General features: G+C 42.5%; 2 protein-coding genes across 7 annotated transcripts; one reads left to right on the forward strand and one right to left on the reverse strand.

Annotated features, from left to right (window-relative positions):
- Positions 1-643: 643 nt before the first annotated feature.
- FAM114A2 (family with sequence similarity 114 member A2) lies at positions 644-12,128 on the reverse strand. Of its 2 annotated transcripts, none has more exons than XM_052816254.1 (14): positions 12,098-12,128; positions 10,150-10,355; positions 9,833-9,932; positions 9,266-9,361; positions 8,868-8,980; positions 7,783-7,917; positions 7,471-7,629; positions 6,715-6,838; positions 5,662-5,741; positions 4,825-4,953; positions 4,466-4,605; positions 3,618-3,690; positions 2,984-3,037; positions 644-2,251 (listed from the first exon to the last, which is right to left on the reverse strand). In XM_052816254.1, the coding sequence occupies exons 1-14, from the start codon at positions 12,111-12,113 to the stop codon at positions 2,153-2,155; spliced, it is 1,524 nt and encodes a 507-aa protein (XP_052672214.1). In that variant the 5' UTR covers positions 12,114-12,128; the 3' UTR covers positions 644-2,152. The 2 variants fall into 2 exon arrangements, with proteins under 2 accessions (XP_052672214.1, XP_052672215.1); XM_052816255.1 differs by lacking the exon at positions 12,098-12,128 and adding an exon at positions 11,702-11,804.
- On the forward strand, positions 11,804-22,315 carry MFAP3 (microfibril associated protein 3). 5 transcript variants are annotated; one of them, XM_052816256.1, is made up of 3 exons: positions 11,804-11,869; positions 16,364-16,825; positions 18,217-22,315. In XM_052816256.1, exons 2-3 carry the CDS (start codon positions 16,546-16,548, stop codon positions 18,960-18,962), a joined length of 1,026 nt encoding a protein of 341 aa, XP_052672216.1. In that variant the 5' UTR covers positions 11,804-11,869; positions 16,364-16,545; the 3' UTR covers positions 18,963-22,315. The 5 variants fall into 5 exon arrangements, with proteins under 5 accessions (XP_052672216.1, XP_052672220.1, XP_052672217.1 ...); XM_052816260.1 differs by lacking the exon at positions 11,804-11,869 and adding an exon at positions 11,917-11,942; XM_052816257.1 differs by lacking the exon at positions 11,804-11,869 and adding an exon at positions 12,119-12,801.
- Positions 22,316-22,959: the final 644 nt, after the last annotated feature.

A 22,959-nucleotide genomic window follows, 5' to 3' on the forward strand; every position in this document is an offset into this window, starting at 1 on the left:
TCTGATGAATCCTTTGGGTAGGAAGATTTCAGCAACTGTGGAACTGTTTTTGTTGGCTATCTATTGCAGTCTGCCCTGGCACACAAGTGAAACTGGTGCACATTTCATTATTGGATACTATAACAAAATCCAGGTGGGCATATGATTGAAAGAATTACTATCTGCATCTTAAAAAAAATAAATCTCCTCATTTCCTTTAATTATTAAACTACTCTACACTAAAGCACTGCAGGTCAGTAGAATTTATCTGCAAGAAGAGCAGCTGCTGCTTCATAAAACCCCGTTACCTTTATTTCTTCTCTTCTAACATTTCTGTAAATTTTGGCTTTGTGGCAGGAGCAAAGCTGCCATTTTGCATGGATGCAGGAATTGGGAGCTCAGCTGTGGGAGCTCTCACTCCCCAGCCTGTGTTCAGAGCCCTCTCTCCTATGAGACAGTACCCTGCCATGAGAAAAGCCCACCTGTCCCAGCCCCAGAGCAGCACCCAACCCTGCCCCACAAACCACAGTCAGGGCTGAGAAGAAAAAAAAACCTGCAGTTCTTTCTTCTCATTTCATTCGTGCCCACAGCTATCTTGATAGCATTATTAAAGAAAGGATTTGTTTTGACAACCGTTTCAGTTAAAAGCTATCAACCAAAAGAAGAAAAAAAAAAATACAGAGTTTATTGTAGTGCAGATTTTTTTACCCCAGACACACTCCTTTCAAGTCTAGTTTTCTTTAAGATGCAAAAAAAGGCTTTTCCTTTAGAGATCTGATCAGTCTAACCACAACTAAGGCAAGGCTTTTTCCATATATATAAAATCAGAGGAGCATTAGCCAAAAGGTATTTTAATAATAAAAACACTTCTCTACTGCGCAAATAGAGCAGAGGAATGTTAAGCCTTCAGTACAGCAGAAATGTGCAAGACCTGCTAAAACCCAGAGAATTTTTGAAATGGGATTTGAGCATCATTGTTACCAATGAGCAAGTACAGAGGCAGGTGTGACACTCGGTCACCTCTGGTTGGCTAGTCCGGACTTCTTGAAGTTCCATTTTAGCTGTGCATTTCTGCTTTTGTGATTCCAACAGAGGCTGCTCCCTCCCAATGGGCAGGCTCAAAAGATAGAAATTTCAAAAAAGACCAAAGCAGGGAACTTTCACAGCACAAAGAAACAGATACCATATGTGGAGCAGCTTCTGAGACAAATTAGGACTCCTGCTAACAGAACCAAATTGCTTCCTCTCCCCCTACTTTAATATACCTTCCAAGAAGGAGCATTGCATTATAGAGTTTTTACACAGAAACAGAAGAAAAGCAGTATCTGAATTTGTGAACAGTCTGTGGCTGACATGTCAAGCTGCACGGAAAAAGGGGAATCCTCCTGCTAAATTCTCTCATTAAATTGCCCAAACACAAATCAATCCCTTTTAGCCAGTTCTCATTTATTGCTATAAAGCAAAGTACCCACATTCCTAGGGCCAGGTCAGCATTTTCCCAGCTCGTGCTGAAGCAAGCACTCTGCAAGAGAATGAGAAACAGCACCCTAGTGAGAGTCCCCGTCCCACATCCCTGAGTCATTAACAGACATCTTCAGGAAGCCGGGGCTTCTCTTCAGCAAGAATGGCTTGATAAGGAATCGTCTCTGCTCTTTTCCATCCAGCCTAGGAACTGCAAGGTTCATAATCATAAATATTTGCCTTTTCTTGCACCTCCTATCCAATATTCACTTCAACACCAACGCAGAGCTATCAGGAACCTAATTATGTCTCTCTGACTTAAAAATCACACCACGATTTTAGCTAACTCTTTAACTAGCCAGCTGCTCCTCTTTTCTCCAGCATTGTCTTCACAGTCCAGAGAGCTTCTCCAAAGAGCTTGTTAACACATACAGCAGAGGGATTTCAGTGAAAAGATACAGACAGTCCATGAAAACAGAGAAGCAATCTGCACTTCAAGTCTGTCACATTGTCCACCAGCCTGGACTATGCTAATCACATCTCTCAATGTGCTGTAAGAGCTGTCATTGCCAGACTGCATTTAATCACCATTCTCGCAGCAGCAGCGATCAGAGTTAATCTTTTTCCCTATAATAAGAGCCATTACATCATTCTCCAGTATGGAAACTATGAAGTGGGAAGGTCAAAAAGTTCTTAATTAGAAGGATTTTTATTACTGTGATAGTTCCGTTCTAGCCTCAATAAGAGAGATCTGCAGTACAGGCAGCAAGAGCTGGAAGGCATCTTGGATATATGAAGCACTGTTTGAAGCCTATGAAAACAAAAATCAAAATACACACATGAATAATTATGCTACCAATCAGCTTTACTAACTACACACTCATTTCAAACAGCATTGATTAATGCACATAAAAACCAGAAGCCTAGTGCTTGTCAGATTTTTAAGGCTTCATTCTAGAAATCAATTTAATATTAAGTTTTTGAGGGGCTTTATGCCACTAGGCAAAAAAGCAACTGGCTTACAAACTGCCAAACAAGATCAGGTGCAATCCAAATGTAGGATACTGTTTTTGATAACAGAAGAGAAGAATTTATTTCAAAGTGAAGGATAAGCATGCTGTGGCAGGAAGGAAGAACACACCAACAGGAAACACCCATTTCCTACCACACCTCAGCAGTTTACAAGCATTGAGAACCAACTTAACAGCTAGGAAGGGCTGGGATTCTTGCATGCTAGTTTCTGAGCTCGTCTAATGTTTGACTTGGGACATTTAAATTCTAGAAATCCAGACTGCTGCATTTAATACGTGTCTTCGGACCCATCATAACTGTCAGCTGAGACCACATAAGCCTCACTCTTCACTAAGTAACTCATCTCTTGTGCAAATCTACAGACGTTTATTAAAACTTTTAAGTTATTAGATAGGTAAGCAAAATCTTAGACCATGGGTTAGAGAACTTGGCATGCATAAGGATACTGAAGTGGAAAAAAACAGTGTATCTATTTTTTAAGTATTAAAGTTTTAATTTTAGCGTAACTGACCTCCAGAAACACTCCAGTGATTAAGGGATTAAGCACATCTGCTTTCTCTTTGACCTGCAGAGATCAGACATATATTATCCTGATTGAAAATTTGATCACATTTCTTCGAGCAAGATAAAGCTAAATCCTCAGTAAGTTTAAAATCACCATGCTCCCTTGACTATAGGAAAGCTAAGTCACAAGCTGCAGAGGACTGGTCTTGCAGCATGCAAATAAGAACAAAGTAACCCACATATGCCCAACACAAGTCCTATATGACTACACACATTACATCTTCAAATGAACTGTGGACAACTGGAGGATTTAGAGATAATGATATTATCTTCTATAACACCCAAGTGTTTTGGAAAATCCACAACAGGATCACAAACCTTATTTTCTTCTGTCTCCTTAGTACTGTCAGCACCAATTCCCACCCCCACTCTGTGCCAGGCTGAATGCAGCGGGAGGCATTCAAAAGCTCAGCATACATTCAGCTGCCACAATTTGGGGAACACTGACCTAGAAGACCAGTTCACATGGCAAAAAATGCATATATAAATGTGCAAACACAAAAAGCGCTTCGTGGTGAAGATCCCAAGGCTGTAATCAACTAATCGCATCTCATTCCTAAGAACTATGGTGTTACTCTTACCCCTGCAGTCGTTAAGCACGTAGTAAACTCTTTTGAGAAAGTTGACAGTTCTTTACAGAGCACAATTGTCATTCTGTGGAAGAGCGGGAAAACCATGTAGTAAATACAGTCTACAAGAATAACTTCCTTTTAGCATTCCTCTAAAACACAAATACCACGCATATAAAGCTAAATTAAACCAAAACTGATATAGGGCATATAAACAGTGTATGGAGATCCAGAAGTTCCCCAAATAAATTAAGGAGGGGAAAAATGGAAAAAGAAATAATTAAGCTGAAGATCTGAAAAAGCATTCAGAGGACAGACACATCCATTCAAGAAGGAACAGTACTAACCTACTTTTTTTTTTTTCACTGACAAGTGTCATTTTCTGAATTAGAAAGTACTGCATATTTCATACACTTGTCAAGTATCTCCCGACATAAAAGAAAAATCTCGTGTTATGCATTATTGGTAAGACCAGTCTACTAATTAGTTGCCCTAATTTTACAATATCACATACCTAACATACTAAATGATTAACAAAGAACTAATTAAGAATCACTTTTATACAACTGTTTTGTCATATTTTAAATGTCTTATCTACTAACTAGCACAAGCTTAGGGCAAACCTTCTTAGCTATATAAAAGCTTTCAAGGAGGGTTTCCACTTTCTTATCAAGAAATGTCTTTAAGCTGGAAAGAGACAGCTGAATTGTACTGGAAGATAGTGATGTCACCCATTGCAACTTTGAACACATATGCAGAATTCAAGAGCACTGTATCCCATGGATTTGCAAAGAATTATTAGACGTTTAATCAGTATGTAAATAATGTGAGGCTACACATTTACTAAGAGATTAGCTTACTGTGAAAGGGACTTGGCTCTCTCTGTGGCTGCCACCTCTTGTTTCTGACCATGAAGAAACAAAGCTGCAGTTTTGTGAAACATTTCAATGGAGCATGCTGTCAGTTCAGCCAGACTTCTTATGGCAAATGCATGAATATCCTGCAAGATTTAAAAAGATTCCCCACACCAAACAAAAACTAGCAGCTTTTATTATTTAAAACAAGGGAATCACGCAACATACTATCACTACACTGCCCTTTCAGACCTCAGAATCTGCACAGAAATAGAAACCCATAAACTCTGGGAATCACAACTGTAACTTAGCAGCCAGATAAACACTCTGTGGTCAGATACTCTCTTCCTTCATTACTCAGTTACCTCTACTGGTTTTTTAGCATCATGGTCACCATCTCTGGATTCTACTTCTTGGTTTTCTTCACTCTCTTTTTCTTCTTCAGGAAGACTACTGTTGAATTGCGCTATCCATTCATGAGCAGATGTCCTCACCTGTATGAAGATATGCCATAGTATTTAATGACTGAAATGAAGCCCCCCTGCATACCACAAAACATGGAGTACTGGATCTCTCTACAGGATGTAAACAGCTACAACTATCTAGTGAGAAGAACCAGGACAAATGATTCTAGTGCCTCCAGGACTTTGTAGAGGGTTGGCTGCACTGATGTAGCTGAGGGCAGTCGTTTGTCTAGCACCAGGTGCTGGAGTTTACCAGCAAGACCACGACTAACAGATGTGCTTTAAAAACATGTCTGCAGAATGCTGCTGCCACTTGGTGGATCTGAAGGGTAGTGAAATGAAGGCAAGAAAGGCGATACTTCCTCATACCAACTTCTCAACATAGTAAAACCAGTTGCTTTGTGCCAAGAGGAGGGCTTCAATTCACGTCTGTAGGTTGATTGCACTGTGGTGGCTGAAGGTTTACTGCTCCTGGTTATCTTTGCCACCACTTATTACCGCTCAGTGACAGGGCAAAGACACACTTGGTGCCTACTGCTTCAGAGCCAAAGACATTACAGAACATAATTTTGCCCCATAAAGTCAAAGGAAAAGGCCCATCTCTTTTGCCTACCATTGTCAAAGGATCTAAAACACAGCTTGTTTTCATGCCTTTGATATTTTCACAAGCAAGGCAGGACTGAGAAGCAGCTCCTGTGAGGAATCTCTCCAGCCTTCAGAAGATGGGAAATAACTCACCATGATCAGTTTGTCCGGCTTTGAGGAGATACGCAATTCTGAAAACAACTCTGTCACTTCTTTTGTGAACTCCTCATCTCCTAAAGGAAAGGAAAAGTTAAAGAACCCACACAAAGGACAGATATAGGAATAAGCAGCATTTCAATGCACAACTAGCTCTGCATAAGTCTGTCAACTGTTTCCTTTATTTCTCTTTGAATCATCAACTCAGGCAAGAATGCATCAAACCTGGTCTTTTTAAAAACAATTTATAAGGTAAGTTCTGAAAAGGTGGAGACATCAGCGCCAGAAGGTTAGCTTTTGCTTTCTCAATTCTGGTTTTGTAGCTAAGGTAATTTCACTTTTTTTTTTACAGGCAGCATTTTATAATGCACTAATGTGCCCATCACCTTGGAGAATCTGAAATATCACTTAAAGCCTACGGTTCTCCCGTTTTACATGGCAGGGCAGATGTTAACAGTGGGGGGAAGGCTGTGAGATCCATCATGTGCAAATATAAAAGATACATTAAATGTTAAATGATAGCAGGTGCAGGTGTGTAAGCCCTCCCTGTTGAGCCATTTAAGTAAAAGCAATGAAGAAATTTACATTGAAATCTGCATAATCCTCAAGAATCACAGGGCTCTTGTGTATGGAGCCACCTCTGAGTGTTTTGGTCTGTATGGCTAATTCTTAACTTAAAAAAAATAAATAAAAAGGGTTTTTGCTTTCCCACAGGTTGGACAACTCTATTCACAGTCTTTCCCTCATGGTCAGGGGAACCCAGCATCTCTTTCCATTTGCTTGACTGCCCTGGAGTCAAGCAACTCTAATCCTGCTCTGGCAAGAAATCGTTCCTGCTACAGAATTAATGCACAGCAGCTTTCCAGAGATGAAGGGTATTGCTACCTGTCATGCTCCTGGCCACAGACGGCTTTAGGATTAAGCACCCAGCTAAAGGCTAATTTAACTTTGGCATCATGTCCATTGCTAGTGATCTCAGGGCTGGTTGGCTCTACACTGAGAATTTCATTGAGAACCAGCTTCTCCTCCCAGAGCCTGGGGCTCTCTTACCTTTCTTTTCTTCCTCCTCTTCTTCAAAGAATTCAGGTAAAGAAAATGCTTCTTTGAGTTGCTCCATTTCCTCCTTCAGTGTGTCCAACTCTTCTCCAGAGAGGGCATTTAGAACCGATTTCACCTAGTTAGAGGGAGCACAGCCAAAGAGAGAATCATAAATCCAACAAGAAAAAGAAAGGGGATGGAAGATGCAGCACTGGTTTACATTGCATGTGAAAACATCACAGATTGACATTAATGAGAAAGTGGTATTTCCCTACAGGAAAGAAGAAAGGGAAAAAGACCTATTTCTGAAGTCTCGTTAGATACTAATGAATTCTTAAGGAGTTATTCAAGTAATTTCTTTCATAAAAAAAGTGAATGACTTCTGAAATTGCGTGCTGATCTGCCCTCCTCCCTGCCCCAAGACAGAGAGGACAATCTCTGCTGTGCTTACAATACTCTCCTCTTCTCCGCACCAAGGCAGCAAACAAGTGGGTATGACAAGAGAGTAACTTGTGAAAAGCTGTTGAAGACATGCAGGAACTGAGGCTAGCTGGGTAAAGAGAATGCCTCTAGGAGCTGAGGACAAGACATAATGCTCCCAGGGTAAACATCAGATCATAATGCAGGGGTCAAAGTGAAGTTGTGTAATCAATCACTTCATAGCAAGTTCTGAGCACCTGATTTTACATGTATATACATATATTTCTAATCTTTTTTTCCCTGCTCAGCTGAACTCAAAATAGTACACAAATTGCTCAAGGCCATTACCTTTGATTCACTCTCTCTGGAAAGCATCTCTAAGGCCTCCAGATGTGAAAGACCCTGAAACTCATCAAACAGTAACCCATAATGGGCTTTCTTCTCCGTAGCCATGGTAACCTCAGTAGCTGTCTGCTGCTCCTCTTTCTCCTTTGCCTCTCGTAAGACCTGAAAAAGAAAAGCAGAGGACTCAGGTCAGTGCCAGAAGATACAGAATATGGGCGGAGAAGGCTTTTGGTTTAATAGTAAATTGACAGGACCACAAAAGAATAGAAAAGAAATGAGAGAAACCAACGAGGAGCTGATATGGAACTGCTATACCTGAGATAACGTAGAGTTTCTGTTCATTAGGCCCTTTGTTTTTTTGAATCCAGGGTCTCCCTCAGCTATTACATCCATTGTCTTTTTCCCGATGAATTCCAAGGCATCCAGACCTCCACTAATAACACTTTTTCCCTAGGAATCAGATTTGGATATAGACAGCACAAAAAACTCACAGAAGGCTATACAACTGAAGAAATTGAACTGGGGGATTTATATCAGCAACGTTATGCCAGACACTCACATACAAGCCAAATTGGTCCTTGTCACCCTAAAATTCAACCCTAATCGCCACAAAGAGAGCAGGAGGACACGGAAGGAGCCACAATACATTATCATCCAACAGTTTAATAGAGCACTCAGCTGCAGCAATCTAATAGGAAATACATTTTTATTTTGTGAACAGGCTGGTTCTCAGCACGTTAAAGTATTAAAGTATTTAGTTCTCTTCCTTCCAATCAGAAAACACTAGACCTGTGGCTTTGGTTGCTAACTCTTGTTTGAGCCTTAAAAGCAAAAGCAAGCTTTCCATCTGCAGCTCTTTCAGACTCATGGGCAAATTGACAAGACAGCAGATCACAAAAGCACGGTTTCTAAGGGTAATGGGTTCCTTTGAAGTACATTTCTCACGGTCACAGGAGCAAGCTGATTTCCAAGCAATTTGGGCTAGTTTCACAGAAGTTTTTGAAGAGGACAATGGATTTCATCTCTAGACAGTTCTGTGGAAACATTCTGGCAATAAGTCTGACCCTGCATTTACCTGAATACTGCAAAGAAAGGGAGCAGAGATAACAAGAGTACAGGGGTGACATGCATGGGAATGCACACACCACACAGTCCACCATTAGCGTTTTTTGTTACGTATCAACATTTAATACAGAACTATCAAAATTCAAGATGACTTACACATTAAGTGCCAGTTAGCAAGGCACAGAATAAAAACTGTCTGAAGGCTGAAACAGTTTCTCACCATTCGTCCCACAAAAGTAAAAATTTGAAGTTTCCTCTTACGATGTTTCAGATGAAAGGCAAAAAACCCAACACTCTCTTAAACCCATTTTCTCCTGCATTCCCAACTCACTCACTGTGCTTTGGACAGCAGTAGAGATCGTTGATAAAACTCCAAGAGCCCCAGCAATAGGAAAGGAACTGCCATCATCAACTGCATCTGTGCTGCTAGCACAAGGATTCTTGCTTCCTGCATTAGAAGGCAGAAAATTAACTTCCTCACTCCCCCAAAAAGATCCTGTCAGCTGCAGAGTGGAGAAAATTAACAAACACCAAGAGTCAGTCAGGAGCAGGGCTAGAATTAGGATTATTTTCCTACCTACTTTTCAGAGCTAACAGAAGTATGCAATAGAGTATTATTTTAGCACACAGATATCTACCTCAATATGCAAGATGCAGGGTAAGTGATGTTATTTTGGGGCTGATTATGTTATGAGAAACATTTCAGTGTTGTTCTTATGCAGTAAAAACTGACCTGTTGTAGCATCTCTAGTCTCTGAAGATATTTCATTAGGACTGGGGATCCCAAGGGTTGTTTCTGCTTTTTCTATAACATTTGAAATACCTTGACCTAGAGAAGACAGCAGTCTTATTTTAAACATGAGATACAACAGAAATCAGAACAGAAACAGGATTAGGGCTGCATATTGTTTCTCATTATTCTGGATTCCTCCTGTTCAAGACAGTTTACCCAGCACTAAAACCTACCACTATCCAGCTTGCTTACCAATGTAATGAACTCAGGTTTCATCCCAGCTTTTAAATCAAGTTGTAAATACCAGCTGAATACCAGTTTAAAATACCAGCTGAAAATTATGCAAACACCTTAAAAACCTGAAAGTCATTTTGGCTGTGCATGTGTCCTTAATCTCACTGTACCTTTTGGTACAAGTTTTCCCCATTACTTGAACGATTCTCTCAACATTTTTCCAATAATTGCTGCTATAACAGAAAACCCCTTCTCTAGAAACAAGCTCAAAAGCACTAGCTTGAGATATGAAGCATGGTTAAAATATTTATCAAATACCAGAAAGAGCCTTACCTACAGTAGCTACAGTAGCAGACGCAGTTGACAGAAGAGATTTCCCCCAGCTTCCCCAGTACCCCCATCCTGTCTGAACTCCAGCAGGAGAATCTGAGACCTTTGATGAAGAAAAGCAGAAGAGAGTGATGCAGGTATTACGGTGAGGAGAGGAACACAAGCAGTCTGTGATGTGCAACTTTTGTGCAGCTTCTTCTTTTCAGATAAACAGCAATGTGAATTTTCAGAAAAGCAGTGAGGCTTATGGTCAAAATTCTTCTGTGCTCAAAGCCATGAAACATTAAGTCATGTTATTAAAAGCAAGCACAGGAACATACCTTGAGGGTTTCAGCTGCAGTCTTTTCTGTGGCAGCAGGCTGACCTGGGGGTTTGGGTTCAGGTCTTTTGCGGGTCATAGGCACAGGCTCAAGCTCTTGCTCTCTCTCTTCATCGCTCTCAGCGCAGCCAAGTTCCTCTGCTTTCTGTTCATCTTCATAAGAGGTTTCTTCTTTCAGATTTTCACCACTGTCTCTCTCAGACATGACTACAAACATCCACAGAAAGCAAAGCAGATAAAATAATCACTCCCTTGTACACTTTGACACTAGTTCAAAAGCATCACATTTGCATTTTAAATCATGAAACACAACTAAGACAGAAATCCCTTCATGTTGCCACACACTCCTGCACAAACAGATTATGTTTTTAAGCAAGTGTGTATACCAAGTTACGTCTGACTGGAAGAAAAGTCACACTTGGAAGTTTAAAGTCCCACAGAAACATGTGGCTTTATCTAACTGACACGCCCTCCCCGCAGGAAAGAAACAGGTCACCAAGTCTGAAAAGCAAATGAAAGGTACACGAGGTCCTCAGATAATTAAATCCATGACTTGCTTCACCAAAAAAAAGAAAAAACAAATTGCTTGGGATGGTTGCTTTGAAGGGTGTCGGATACAAATGGGGATAGCGGTCAGAATGCCAGGCAGGCAGGGAGGCAGCAACTGGTTCGCTTCTGTATTTAGGGCTGAGCTTCTCCAGGGCATTAAAACCACCCAGAATTCGAGACGTGCTCCAGCTGCCACAGCAACCGCCCCTGACATCGCACATCGGGGATAACGGTGCCCACGAACAGGGCTGCCACGCTGCGGCCTGATCACGGGGCAGAGGTTTCTCCCTCCTGCCGGCTTCGCTGGCAGCACTTCACCAGCTCCGGGGCAGTAACTGGAAGGCAGCAGCAGCAGGCAGGGACAGGCAGGGCCACGCCGAGCACCCCACAGCCCCCCGGCATCGCCGCCGGCCTGAAGCTGCGTCCCCGGAGAGGCGGCCGCTGGTGCAACCAGGGCAGCTACCCCCAGCCACGGGACTCTGTCGGCTTTAAGCGGAGAAGGGCCAACACCACGGGAAGGGCAGCTCCGGGCGACGGGCTGGGGACCCCCACCCCATCTCCCCGTGACCCCCCCACAGCGGCTAGCAGGGCCCCACAGCAACCCCAGCACCCCCGGGGCCGGCCGGCCGCTGGTCGGCTCCCACCGGCACCCCACCGGGCCCGTCCCCACCCGGGGCACCCCCCAGCCCTGGGGGGGTCCTCCTGTGCCTCTGCTTCCCCGGGAAACCCCCAGAGCCCCAAAACCCCCATATGGCGCTGCCTGACCCACAGAGGACCCCCAGATTCCCTAAAGCCCCCCCCCCCCGGGACTCCTGCCCCATACGGGGACCCCCAGCTGCCCACACAACTCCCCCCCCCCGGTACCGCCTGCCCCACAGGGGACCCCCAAGTGCCCCCAAACCCCCCTTGGGACTCCCCGTCCCACAGAAGACCCCTCCGAGCCCCTTGTGCCCCCGGGCCCTCCGAAGGCCCGCTCCGCGGTCCCGGTGCCGGTGCCGCCTCACCCGCCAGGCCGGGCCGCCCCGCCAGCCCCGCGCTCCCCCCGTCAGGCGGACCGTAACCATCGAGGCGAAGCGCAGAGCGGCGCCCGCCGGCTAATGCCGGAAGTGCGGCCCAGCCCGGAAGGACGTGCGAGGAAATACGTCCGGGCAGCGGGGCCGGCGGAGGCGGAGGTGCGCGGCGGTCCGGGACGCGATGGGGAGGGCTGGCGGGCGGGGGAGGGCCGGCCTGGCCACCCTCCTCCCGGTGAGAGCCGCGTACCGCTGCCTCACAGCGTTACGGTGACGCCGGGCTTTACCTGGCAACGTCGGAGTCGGGGGCGGGAGGAACGGTGCAGCGTCGCGCAGGCCCTCCGCGCCCACCCCGCTGCTGCGGGAGAAGTCGGGGGACCCGTGTCTTACCGCGCTGTTTTGGCATGGAAACGCTGCCCGGGGGAGGGGGAGCGGTCTTCTGGAGTGACGTCAGGCCCGCGTGACGTCAGGCCCGCGTGACGTCAGGCCGGCGCGGCCCGGGTTCCTTCGGCTGCCATGGGGGGAGTGTGGATGTACGTCGTGTTTCCCGCTGCCTCGAGCAGCCCAGCTCCAGCGGGGTTTTTCCACGAGTGAACTTGGGCGTGTGTGGGGCCAGGGCTGCTGGGGACAGGGGTCCCGTTCGGGGGAGTTTTGTGCCTGATCGGTTTTAGCTGACAGAGGAAAAAACACACGTGTTTTTGTGTGTAGCCGATCCCATGTCCTTCATGAGTTACCCCGTGACATGTGTCAGGCAGCCAAGGGAGCGCGTACACGGCAAAACACCACGTCCTGGTGGGCAGCCACGTGCGGGTGAGATCTCCTGTGGGTTTTTGGGCTGTGGGTGCAGCCGCTCCCCCGGGAGCCTTCGCTGGTGCCGGCAGAGGGTGAACCCTCCCTGCGGCCTCTCCCGCACTGGGAACATCGGTAAAGGCTCTCGTCAAGACCGCGCCGTCTGTTTTCACAAACTTTCCAGGATTTAATGTCTTCAGGGCTCTGCCATGTGCTGCTCCCAGATTTGAAAGAGGGTCAGAGGGGCCTCGCGGGATGCTCACAGCAGCCTTGTTTCTGCAAGACACCGCTCTGCGAGTAGGAAGGTGTGCTGTGTGCAGAAGCGATCCGTTTAGATCGATTTAGGGTGCGTTATTACCAATTAGCTTGCTGTAAATGCCAAAATGCGTTTCCACGTCGTGTGCCAGAAGTGGCAGTCAGTTAGAGCAGTCTGTGGTCTGTCAGATGTGTCTTGGTTTATTGCTTCACTTTTCTCCAGGTATGAAATGATGTTATGAGCAGTGAATGTAAAGCTATATAACCTGCAACCTCTTGGGCCCCAATTTTGCAGTGCCTTATAAATGCGTGTAATTTTAAGTACTATCAGCACTTCCATTGACCTCAGTGGGACTACTTACGGTGCTCTAGGTTAAACACAGATATACTTTTTCAGGATGAGAGCCAAAGATGACTCATACAAGCGTATGCATCATGGATTTTTATCTTTCCACTGCTATTTGTTGTTGCAACTTATGGTTTAATAAAGGTTAAATATGTTGAGCTCAACTTCAGGTTCAGTTGTAAAATAGCCAGTTTCTATTCTGCACATTTCATCTTGCTTGGGCTTAATGCTTTCTTGAAGAATTGTGATGTTGGCACTGTTCACGCTTTATCCTTTTTGGATCCTTTATCAGCTCCAGCAGCTGTTTTGCATAAGTGTGATGGTTGAAGAATATGGATTTCGCAAATCATTTTATTTTTCACAGCACTCGGCGGTGAGAGATCATTGTCTGCTTAGCAATAATGGCTTTTCCAAAAGCGAAATGTGACAAACAATTTCTAATAAATCGGACCTCGAAGAGTTTAATAGTAAAATTCAATGACCCATCACCAATGTTTTATACATTATGCAAGCTCAGTGCAAATATAGCGGAGACCATATGCAATTACTGAAGATAATTATCTTATTCTTATGAGGGAAAATGTTGCTGAGTATTTCTTGTGTTAAATAATTGACTGAGGTTCCTAATGTCATTTTAGGAGGAGTGTCACAGACACTTGGAAATCTAACAATTTAAATTAAATAATTTAAAATGACAGTAACACAGGCAAAGTACAGGAGGTACTGGAATTATTCTCTAATAAATCTAAAACATTAGTTGGGAGGTTATTGTTTTAGAAGACTGTAAGTTATTCTGTGTGTTTGATTCGATACTGAAGATGAGGGTTTGTCTTTACTGCAGAGCTATTATCACTTGTAACTACATCAAATGCGGTTAAGTCAAGTCCCAATGCATGCAAAAGCCATTAAGTGCAGTGGCATTTTTAACTGAAGGCAGTTGGGTCGTGGAGCGATGTATGCAGAAGATCTGCAACCACAGCTCCTCACTTGCTAGCGCAAGTCGTGACAGAGTCTCAAATGGCAACTCTGGCAATCCAAATGTCAGTGGTCCACAAACTACTAATGGCGCACAGCCTGCCTTTACGAAATCTGCACAAGGTTACCAAAATACACAGGTCAGATGTCAGCAGTCTTCTGAAGGCTCTGAAACACTCTGAAAATACTAGGGGTCTAAAAAAGGAAGGTTAAAACCACTCCTTCAAACAGAAGAATAGTTGTTCATCAGCAGCAACCTTAGTATTGGGTTTTTTTCAGACCTGTGCAGTTGATGTGGCTGGGATGCTCTTCTCCAGAGGCAGCGGGACTGGTAACACTTTCCCTAAAGTGTAACTGGTGGAAAACAGGAACAAAAGAGGCCTTCGTACTGTTTTTAACCATTTAGCTGTGGGAAAGTAGCTTCTTCAGCACAACGGTATAATTGAGTTCTCAGCGCTGGTCTCATGTTAAATGAATGGACAAGAGGCATGATAGAAAACAGAGTGGGGCCAATAAAAAATAAAGAGGGCAGATGAAGGGATTGCTGTTTACAGGGAAACAAATGGAGGGCCTGTTTTCCAGTTTCTCCTGCAGGATTCAGTGGGTGAGTTGGTTAGTCAAGCTTGAAGGAGAGTTGAACACAGCTGTCGTCTTTGCCTTCTTTGTTAAACTGGTTTTGGCAATAACCACAACAGAAATGGGTCAGATACCATGTTTCTCATTGGATGTCAAGTCTGGAATCTGGTTTGACCTTCAACAAATTAACTTTAACTGAAAAAAATTCCTAGTCTGGGTAGTGTGTTATCAGCAAATTTTCCCATTCTTCAATATGCTTAATTTTTCTCTGCTGAAAACACAGTTAGTACAAATCACCTGTATTTATTTATATTACGTTATTTTTCATAAGTGACGGGATTTCTGTCTCCTTTAGGCAGTGTTAACTAGTGATTCTGGAAGGATGAGAAGTGTCTGCATTATTTATTAAGAACATTTATTAAGAAAATTTATTCCTTTGTATTGCAATATTTATGAAATTCAACTCTACTAGCATTTGTTATTGGTAGAAGAAAAGGAGATAAATTCAAAGTCACAGTCAATGGGGTGAAGTGAGATTCTTTAAGATAACTTTTTGGCTTGTGGCTTCTGTACTCTGTAAATTGTTTTTTAGGGCTCTGGAGCAGTCTAGATGGAATCGTAACTTCAGGGAATGCATATTGGGTTAGAAAGTTTCTTGAATCAAGCTTCCAGGAAGATTGATTACAGATTTTCTCTTATCGGTGTCATCTCACTTTGTTACAAGTTGGTTTTATTCTGGCTTTCAAAAAAGGAAAATCCTTGTGTGCAAAGAACATAAAAGTAAAGGCTGTATCCTAATGTCTTAAAATATCTTTTGTGCACGTTAATTTGAAGAGTGTTAATTCTGTCCCTAGACAAAACAATTTTTCAAATTGCTGTGAAATATGGGGCAGCATTTGGGTAGAGAAGATGATAAACAAGACCACTGCGATGTAGCAGCATAAAGTAAAAGATTTTCAACAGGGTCTTACTGTAAAACAAACAAGAAAAAAGAGGCAGAGTTAGAAAATACAGCAGCAGCAAGAGAGGTTGCAAAAAAGGAAGTATGTTTAGACATTGGTGTCCTGCTATTCAGAAAGGGACTTCCTCTCTGTGGCTGCAGATAACTGCCAAGAGAGTTTTCCCAACACAAGAAATTATGAGCATATTATGTGAGCATATTTAGACATCTAACACCGATCGTGCCTCTAAAATCAAGTAAGTAGATGTATAAATGCTAAAAATCAGACGTGTGTGCGCTTTGGTTTTTCTGTAGATGCTAAATGAAAGACTGGCTTTAAAAAAACAGGGCTTAAAAGCACTTTGATATTGGTGGGGAGGGAGGCAGAAATTATATCCTCTTTCTTGCTTTTCTTCCTCTATTAAGAAAGCACTTTTTCTTGGTTAACAAATGCAGAATCCACTTTCTGACCCTAAACATAGTTACGCATTTCAAGTAGTCTGAACAATTCATTCTTTTTTTAAAACCTTTTTCCACTTAATGATTATTGTTCCTGAGATTATTTATTTGGATGGGAAGATGAACATCTAGAGGACTGAAGGTTGTGCTAATGCCTTCTTACCCTCGTTTCATTACTGTGTTCTGAGCAAAGCTCTGATTTGGAACCACTCGGCTGACAGTTTATATTATGCTAATCGAAATCTGTTTACTGAAAATGAAATTTGAATACGCCATAAGCTTGCTATCATTAATAAACTTAATTTTTTTTTTTCAGTTGGATTTCCAGTTTCCACTTCTAATATTGATGGTCTTGAAAGTGCATTTGGATCCACGACATCTTCCATCACTGAACAAATCAAGAGCCTCCTCTCCTATCTCAGAGCAATACAGACAGCTTAATATCATATGACCTCATTTCTCCAAATTAAATGAAAAAAGAATTTTCTCTAGCTTTCCATGAAGCTCAGCTATTGCCTGTTAATTTTGACTGTTAGTGCTGATCTTTCAATTGGATTTACACCAGAAAATGTAGCTTTTAACAGGACAGTTGCTTTTGGGTCTTTCAATGCATCACTTCATACAGTGTCTCAAGCTTTAGTAAGTTCTCCAGCACACCATGATATCATAGCCAAAGAGGGGACCAGTATTTTAATTGAATGTAGACTGAACATCAGCCAGTATGAATATATTCTTTGGTATAACTCCAGAGGACATCTGCTTGAACAGAAAGATGAAGGTGAGCTTTCCTGCTGTTTTCTATCCTCCAGTATTCCCCTTTTATACAGTATCTGAAAACCTCTGGGACTTTATTATCATTTTCCCTGCCTATCCTTCCATTTTTACAGTTGGGAGATAAGGAGGGAGCAAGACAGAGCTCTCTGCCCTCTGGCATGTGGCATGTGAATTACACTTGAGTTCTGTCCTAGCCCATCCATCCTGCTGTTGTGCCCCACAGAATCATTTCGTTCAAGAGGTGTCACAGTATTCAGTATAGAAGAAATTAATCTGCTTCCTACCAGATACTAACTGATGTTTTTATTTACTATTGCTCTTTTTTATATTATATTTTTTCAAACACATGAATTAAACACAATTCTCCACAACTTGTGACCTTTTCCAGCTGGCAATCAGTGCGTTAATTTTGCTACAGGATTTTTTTTTAAAGCATGGGGTAACTTACTACATTTATTTTCTGGTTTATGCACCAGTGAGACTGTGGAAACTAACACAATTTGTAATGGTCAACAATGAAATACATGCTATTTAACCCTTTTGTACAGAGGGAGAATATATTTTCCTAGCCTTTGGCTCTTAGAGTTCTGTCCCTGTAGTTTTTAATTTTCAAAAAATAATGTCTTTTAGAAATGCATGAGGTTTTCTCTACTCTATTAGTATTAATTAAGGTCATCAAGCTAATTGATAGGATCTTCTTGGAGGCCATCTTTCTGCCTTAAGCATTCAGTAACCTCTTGGTGGTTATAATGCCATCTGGAGATTAGTTCAAAGTAGAGTAATTAGAAGAATGAGTTATGAAAACAGTTTTCCTCCTAAGTTATAAACGCATAGGAAATACTGTATAAAGCTAGCTTCTTTCATTGATTTCTTTTTACATGGGTTTTGTAATTCAGCACTGCATGCTCAGCAGAAAACTGTGTCTCAAAAAAATCTGGGGTTCTTTTGCCAGCAGAGCCATTTACGGACTCTGATCTTTTTCATGGGTCACTTGATTTTTGACTCCGAGCGTATGGAAAATTAGACTTTATAGAGGACAGTCTTTCAACATAGTATTACACAGTGGGCAAGAAGCACTAGTTAAGAATTAGGTTCCCTGTCAGAAAGAGCTAGCAGTCCAAAAGCACACAAGAAAGTGCAGATGAGAGAAAGGAGAAAAACCAGAGTAGCAAGCGTGCAGAATAATTTACCATTAAGCAGCAGGATTAGTAACTGGCTTTCTGCATCACAAGCATGAAAAGGAAATTTCAGTCCTTGGTGTACTGTTTGTATTATGCTAGAAATGGGCTGCTTACTTCCAAGCTCTGTCTCCTGTTGATGGAGCAAACAGCACATGTCTAGTTTACCTACTGATTTTTGTTTCATTAGCTCAGTTTATTTCTTTTGAATCTCCAGGTGGCCGGTGGAGGATTGCCGATAATTCCCTTAACATCACAAAGGTCAACTTTGCTGACCGGGGGCGATATACATGTGCAGGTGTTAATCGTAATGACACCTTGTATTACACAGTCACCCTGAGGGTTATCTTCACCTCAGGAGACATGAGTATTTACTACATGATTGTGTGCCTCGTTGCCTTTGCTATCACCCTCGTTTTAAACATAACCCGTCTGTGCATGATGAGCAGTCACCTCCGCAAAACAGAGAAGGCTATCAATGAATTCTTCAGGACCGAAGGGGCTGAGAAGCTTCAGAAGGCTTTTGAGATAGCCAAGCGTATCCCTATCATTACATCTGCCAAAACACTAGAGTTGGCCAAAGTCACTCAGTTTAAGACCATGGAGTTTGCTCGGTACATTGAAGAGCTTGCCAGAAGCATTCCCCTTCCACCTCTGATCCTTAACTGCCGGGCGTTCATGGAGGAGATCTTTGAGGCTGTGCGAGTTGACGATCCCGATGAAGTTGGTGAGGAGGAAAAACAGACCCAAACCTGCGGTACCCAAGCTGCGATATACCCCATCAACCCGGAGATCAAGCGCAGCGATTCACCAGCCGGGGATTCAGACGATGGGTCCATGAATGAGCAAGGTCAAGAGATAGCCGTTCAGGTGTCCATTCACCCACAGTCAGAAGTGCAGAGCATTGACACTGTTTCTCACGACAGCTGCCAGTTTGCGCCTTCTGAGGAAGGCACCTGCTGAATCCAGCGATATGCTGTTGTGAAGGAAGCACAGGTGACTCTAGGATACTGCAAGAAAGGGGTCTGCAAACAAGCTGCCTCAGTCCCATATGCACAAGTTTTCCAAATTGCAAGGTGCCAGAACTGCTACTGAAATCTGTATTTTCCGCCAGTGTTGATCTAACGATTTCAAGTCTGTTAGAGAAGGCCATTTGGAATATTGTGCAGTGGCTTTTCTTTTTAAAGCAAGCTTGCTATACTTAAAATATTTACAAAACAGGAATTCTTTGTCCTTGGCTCCTTGGTAGCTTCTGATACTTCTGATCTGTATTAGAAGTGGCCAAGCTGAGCAGTACAACTTGCAATAAGATCTTTTCATTTGTGAAATCTTTCTTCCTTCACAAAGTGAGCCAGAATTCCTTTGAGTCAGTGTTGTTGTCCTGATGAATTGTGTACTCTTTTTTGAATTGCCTCTTGGTGCGTGTAGCCCATCAGAACCATGGTGAGCCTGAACAAATCTGTTTTGTGTCGTGTGCTTCTATATTGCTATCAAAATGTACTGTACTTCGGAAAAGAATAGTACCAGGATCTGCTGCTGGATTAAACGAACTGTAGTTTCAAAGCAGCTTAGAGAACAACCAGGGGGTCTCAGTTTTCCATGCATCTGTAGAAAACTTGCGCGTACTCTAGTGCGTGGAGAGCGAATTGTTGTTACAAAGCTTGTTGCTTAAACTTGGTGCTGATTACCAAAGCGCCTTACCCTGGTTCTGTCTTACAGAGTGGAGCAGTAACAGCACTGCCAGCACTGTCTGCCTTTTGACTTTGCTGATTTTACTCACTATAGAAAATCCAAAGTTTTATATTGTATTTGACATTGTTGTGAGAAAACAATGACAGTAATACGTAGTGGCATAATTTAAAAATGAATTCATCTACAGATCAGGTGTCTCAGGCACTTCTTTCTGAACAACATTATAATAAAGGAGGTGAAAAGTAGTGATACTTGCTTTGCTCTGGCTAGTGCTTTCAGAAAGCAGTGGAAGAGGGAGTGGTTAGCAGAGGGGCTGGCTGAGCTGTTTGCCAGCCACTGTTTACAGGAGTGGAGTAACTCGCTGAACGTGCCCTGTCTCATCTGCTGAAGAGGTGTGGCAGAACGGAGAGATGCGGGTGCTGACATACCTACACACATAAGTGCTTCACCAAGGATCTCCCGCATGGCTTCCTCAGCTGTAGAGATTCAGCCTTGAGGAATCAGAGTGCAGTCAAGAACCTAGTTTCTTTTTTCACTCTTTGGTGCTGATTTTTTTTCTCCTTAACATTTGTAAGTTGTATCACTTAAATAGCATTTTATATCCTGTTGAGATTTAGTAGATGTAAGGCTTGTAAGCACGCCACAAATTAATTTCTTACAACTACTGGAAGCATATTGCCATATAATTTTAACAACTTGGCAACAAGAGCACCATTTAATTTCCCACAACTCTTTTTTCTTTCCTTATTATTACAGAAATGTCAGCTGAACAAGTGATTCTGGACGGCTGCTCAGGATTCTTAAGAGGATTTGATATTACATTTACATGAGTAGAGATGGAAAACAAGCAGGCACAGTGGTAATAACAGGGTGGGGCCGTCTGTTGTAACGCACGCTTTTAGCAAAGGGTCTGAACAAATTATATTTATCGTATCATATTAGAGAATGGGAAACCGAAGCATTTATTACGATTTTAAACTACCTTCTGGGGAAAGTTCTGCAGTCAGCGACCACTAATGCAGCCTAGCTGGCTTTGGCATATTGGATAAGAGTGGTGTTTGTCAGGAAGGAAGAAAATTGCTAGCCTTGGTTATAATACTATTCCCACCAGCTTGGTACCATTTTCAAGACTGTAGCAAACTTTATCTGCTTCAGAGGAATAAAGCCTTCTGTAGATACTTACAGTAGCCACTGCACGCAAGAGTAACTCTTTTTTGCTTCCATAGTTTGATGGCACTTTATGTCCAGGTGAAAAGTTTGTATAGTTTTGTGTAACCTGTCTGGTTTCTTTAAGTTTTTTGAGGTGATCAGTGTTAAAGATACTCTTGTGGATAAATGTCTAGTTCTCTTAGAAGCCTTGCTAAGATGCTGCTGGCTTCACTTCTGTACTACAACAAGCTGTGCAGGTTTGTTGCGCATGGATGAGTGGAGATTTGGGGGTTTGCACCATTTTGGATGTCCTAGTTGAAAAAGGTGAAGGCTATACGAGGGAATGAACTGTTTTAATCTCCTTTGTGCCACAGGGCATCAGGATTGTACCTGCACCTGCCTTTTTTCCCCATAAACAGCTCGCCTTGCTTCTGTGAAACTGTTGCACTATATGCGGCAGTAGCATCTTGGACATTTTACCCTGAACTACATACGCAATGTAAAGATGCAGCTACAAAATCAAAGCTCCATTTAACTGCTTGCTAAGAAGCAGTTATGCGATTGTGATTGACAGATGTCTCACCAGAAATGGCAGCTTACAGGCAGCAGAATGACACTAGAGGTGTGTCAGATGGGTGTCAGGAGAGGAGTTTCTAGATTAATTCAATCTGTTCTTTGATTTTCATACTTTATTTACATAGCTCCAAGTTCTTACTAAGCACAGTTAACGTGGTGTCTTTGTGTGTCCTGTTGCTGGTGGAGAGGAAAGAATGATCATGCATAAAGGTCCTCAGAAATGCAGTTGCAGTGTCAATTGCTGGATAGTAAAGTTAAGAGTTTTGCTGAATTATTACAGTATTTTGTTCGCTAAATTAATTTCATTCCTGTTTCGTAAGGATTTCAGTAGATCAGGAGTACTTATTAAATGTAGGAACTGATCCTATTCCCACTGAATTCAATTAGAGCAGATTTGAAGCTCTGGTGTATTTTACAAATGATATTACAGGATTTTTATGCATCTGAAAACAAGGATGGTGGTGATGTTTCACTGTAAATGTAATTTCCAGAGAATGAAACCTGACACTAGTTTCCAAACAACTTGTGAACTATTCTTCTTACCCTAAGTAGATGTGTGCACTTAAATTTGTTTGATGCATCTAATTGAACATTAACATTGAAAGATGATGTAAAGTGTTTCTCTCTTAACTTTTTCTAGCACAAGGAGGGTCTACAGTGGTTTCCTTGCTTTAAACTAAATTCTTTGACAATCACAAGGCTATTTTTCTCTTCTTTGTGACTTATTTTTATTTTAAATAATGTTAAATCTACTTGTTACCCAAGAGTACCTAAGACTAACTTTGTACTGGTTATTTGTATTACCTGGATTGTAATGTAACTGTTTAATGTAACCACACAGGATTTCATACTTTCATATAATGAATTGGTAGATTTGCAAAATAAACTTTAAAAAAAGCTTCGTTTTGTTAGGGTTTTCTTTTTTATCAGTAAGGAGTGATGAGTGCCTCTCTATCCGAGGTTAAGTAACAGCTGTATTCAACTAAGCAGAATGTTTTTAGTCAGCCTGACAAAGGTTGCTGGGATATTCAGTTACCTGATAGACCATTCCTGCTATGACATCTTTGGGTCTGTCATTTTTTTATGTCTCAAAGTCCCCAGCAGCATCTGCAATAATTGTTACCAGCTGCATAAACAAATGGTAGCAGACCTGAAATGGTTTCAGGAAGACCCATGCGTTCTCCTTGATTTCACTTTTGCAAACTAAAAGGGCAATTGTGAAGTGCAGTGACCATCGGCCACAAATCTGTATTTTCTGTTCTTACCTTTTTCACAGGATTGTACTATTCTTTATTGTAATCACCGCTTTTTTTTTTAAATCCTTCTCAAAATGCAGTATATTTGGACACAACTTACCTCCTAAAAGGCAACACAGCACACGTGGAGTATCTAAAGCCTTCAAGTGACCAACTCTGTGTCGCTGTTTTTCCAGTGAGTTGCTGAGATGGGATAAAGAAATTTCCACTCCTGTGCCAAGGGAAGGGCGTGGGCTGCTCTTACTCTGCATCCCTAGAGCTGGAGGAGATGTAGGTCTGACTTTACC

This window comes from Harpia harpyja, chromosome 20 (assembly GCF_026419915.1).
Source record: "Harpia harpyja isolate bHarHar1 chromosome 20, bHarHar1 primary haplotype, whole genome shotgun sequence".
Taxonomy (NCBI): Eukaryota; Metazoa; Chordata; class Aves; order Accipitriformes; family Accipitridae; genus Harpia; species Harpia harpyja.

Bases quoted from the DNA above. Each gene is read 5' to 3' on its own strand.
- MFAP3 (XM_052816256.1), top strand. From the start codon at position 16,546: ATGAAGCTCAGCTATTGCCTGTTAATTTTGACTGTTAGTGCTGATCTT. The intron at 16,826-18,216 runs GTGAGCTTTCCT...TTGAATCTCCAG, and splicing joins GCTTGAACAGAAAGATGAAG to GTGGCCGGTGGAGGATTGCC.
- FAM114A2 (XM_052816254.1), bottom strand. The intron at 5,742-6,714 runs GTAAGAGAGCCC...CCTTTCCTTTAG, and splicing joins AGAGGAGGAAGAAAAGAAAG to GAGATGAGGAGTTCACAAAA. The intron at 2,252-2,983 runs GTCAGTTACGCT...TTGTTTTCATAG, and splicing joins TCACTGGAGTGTTTCTGGAG to GCTTCAAACAGTGCTTCATA.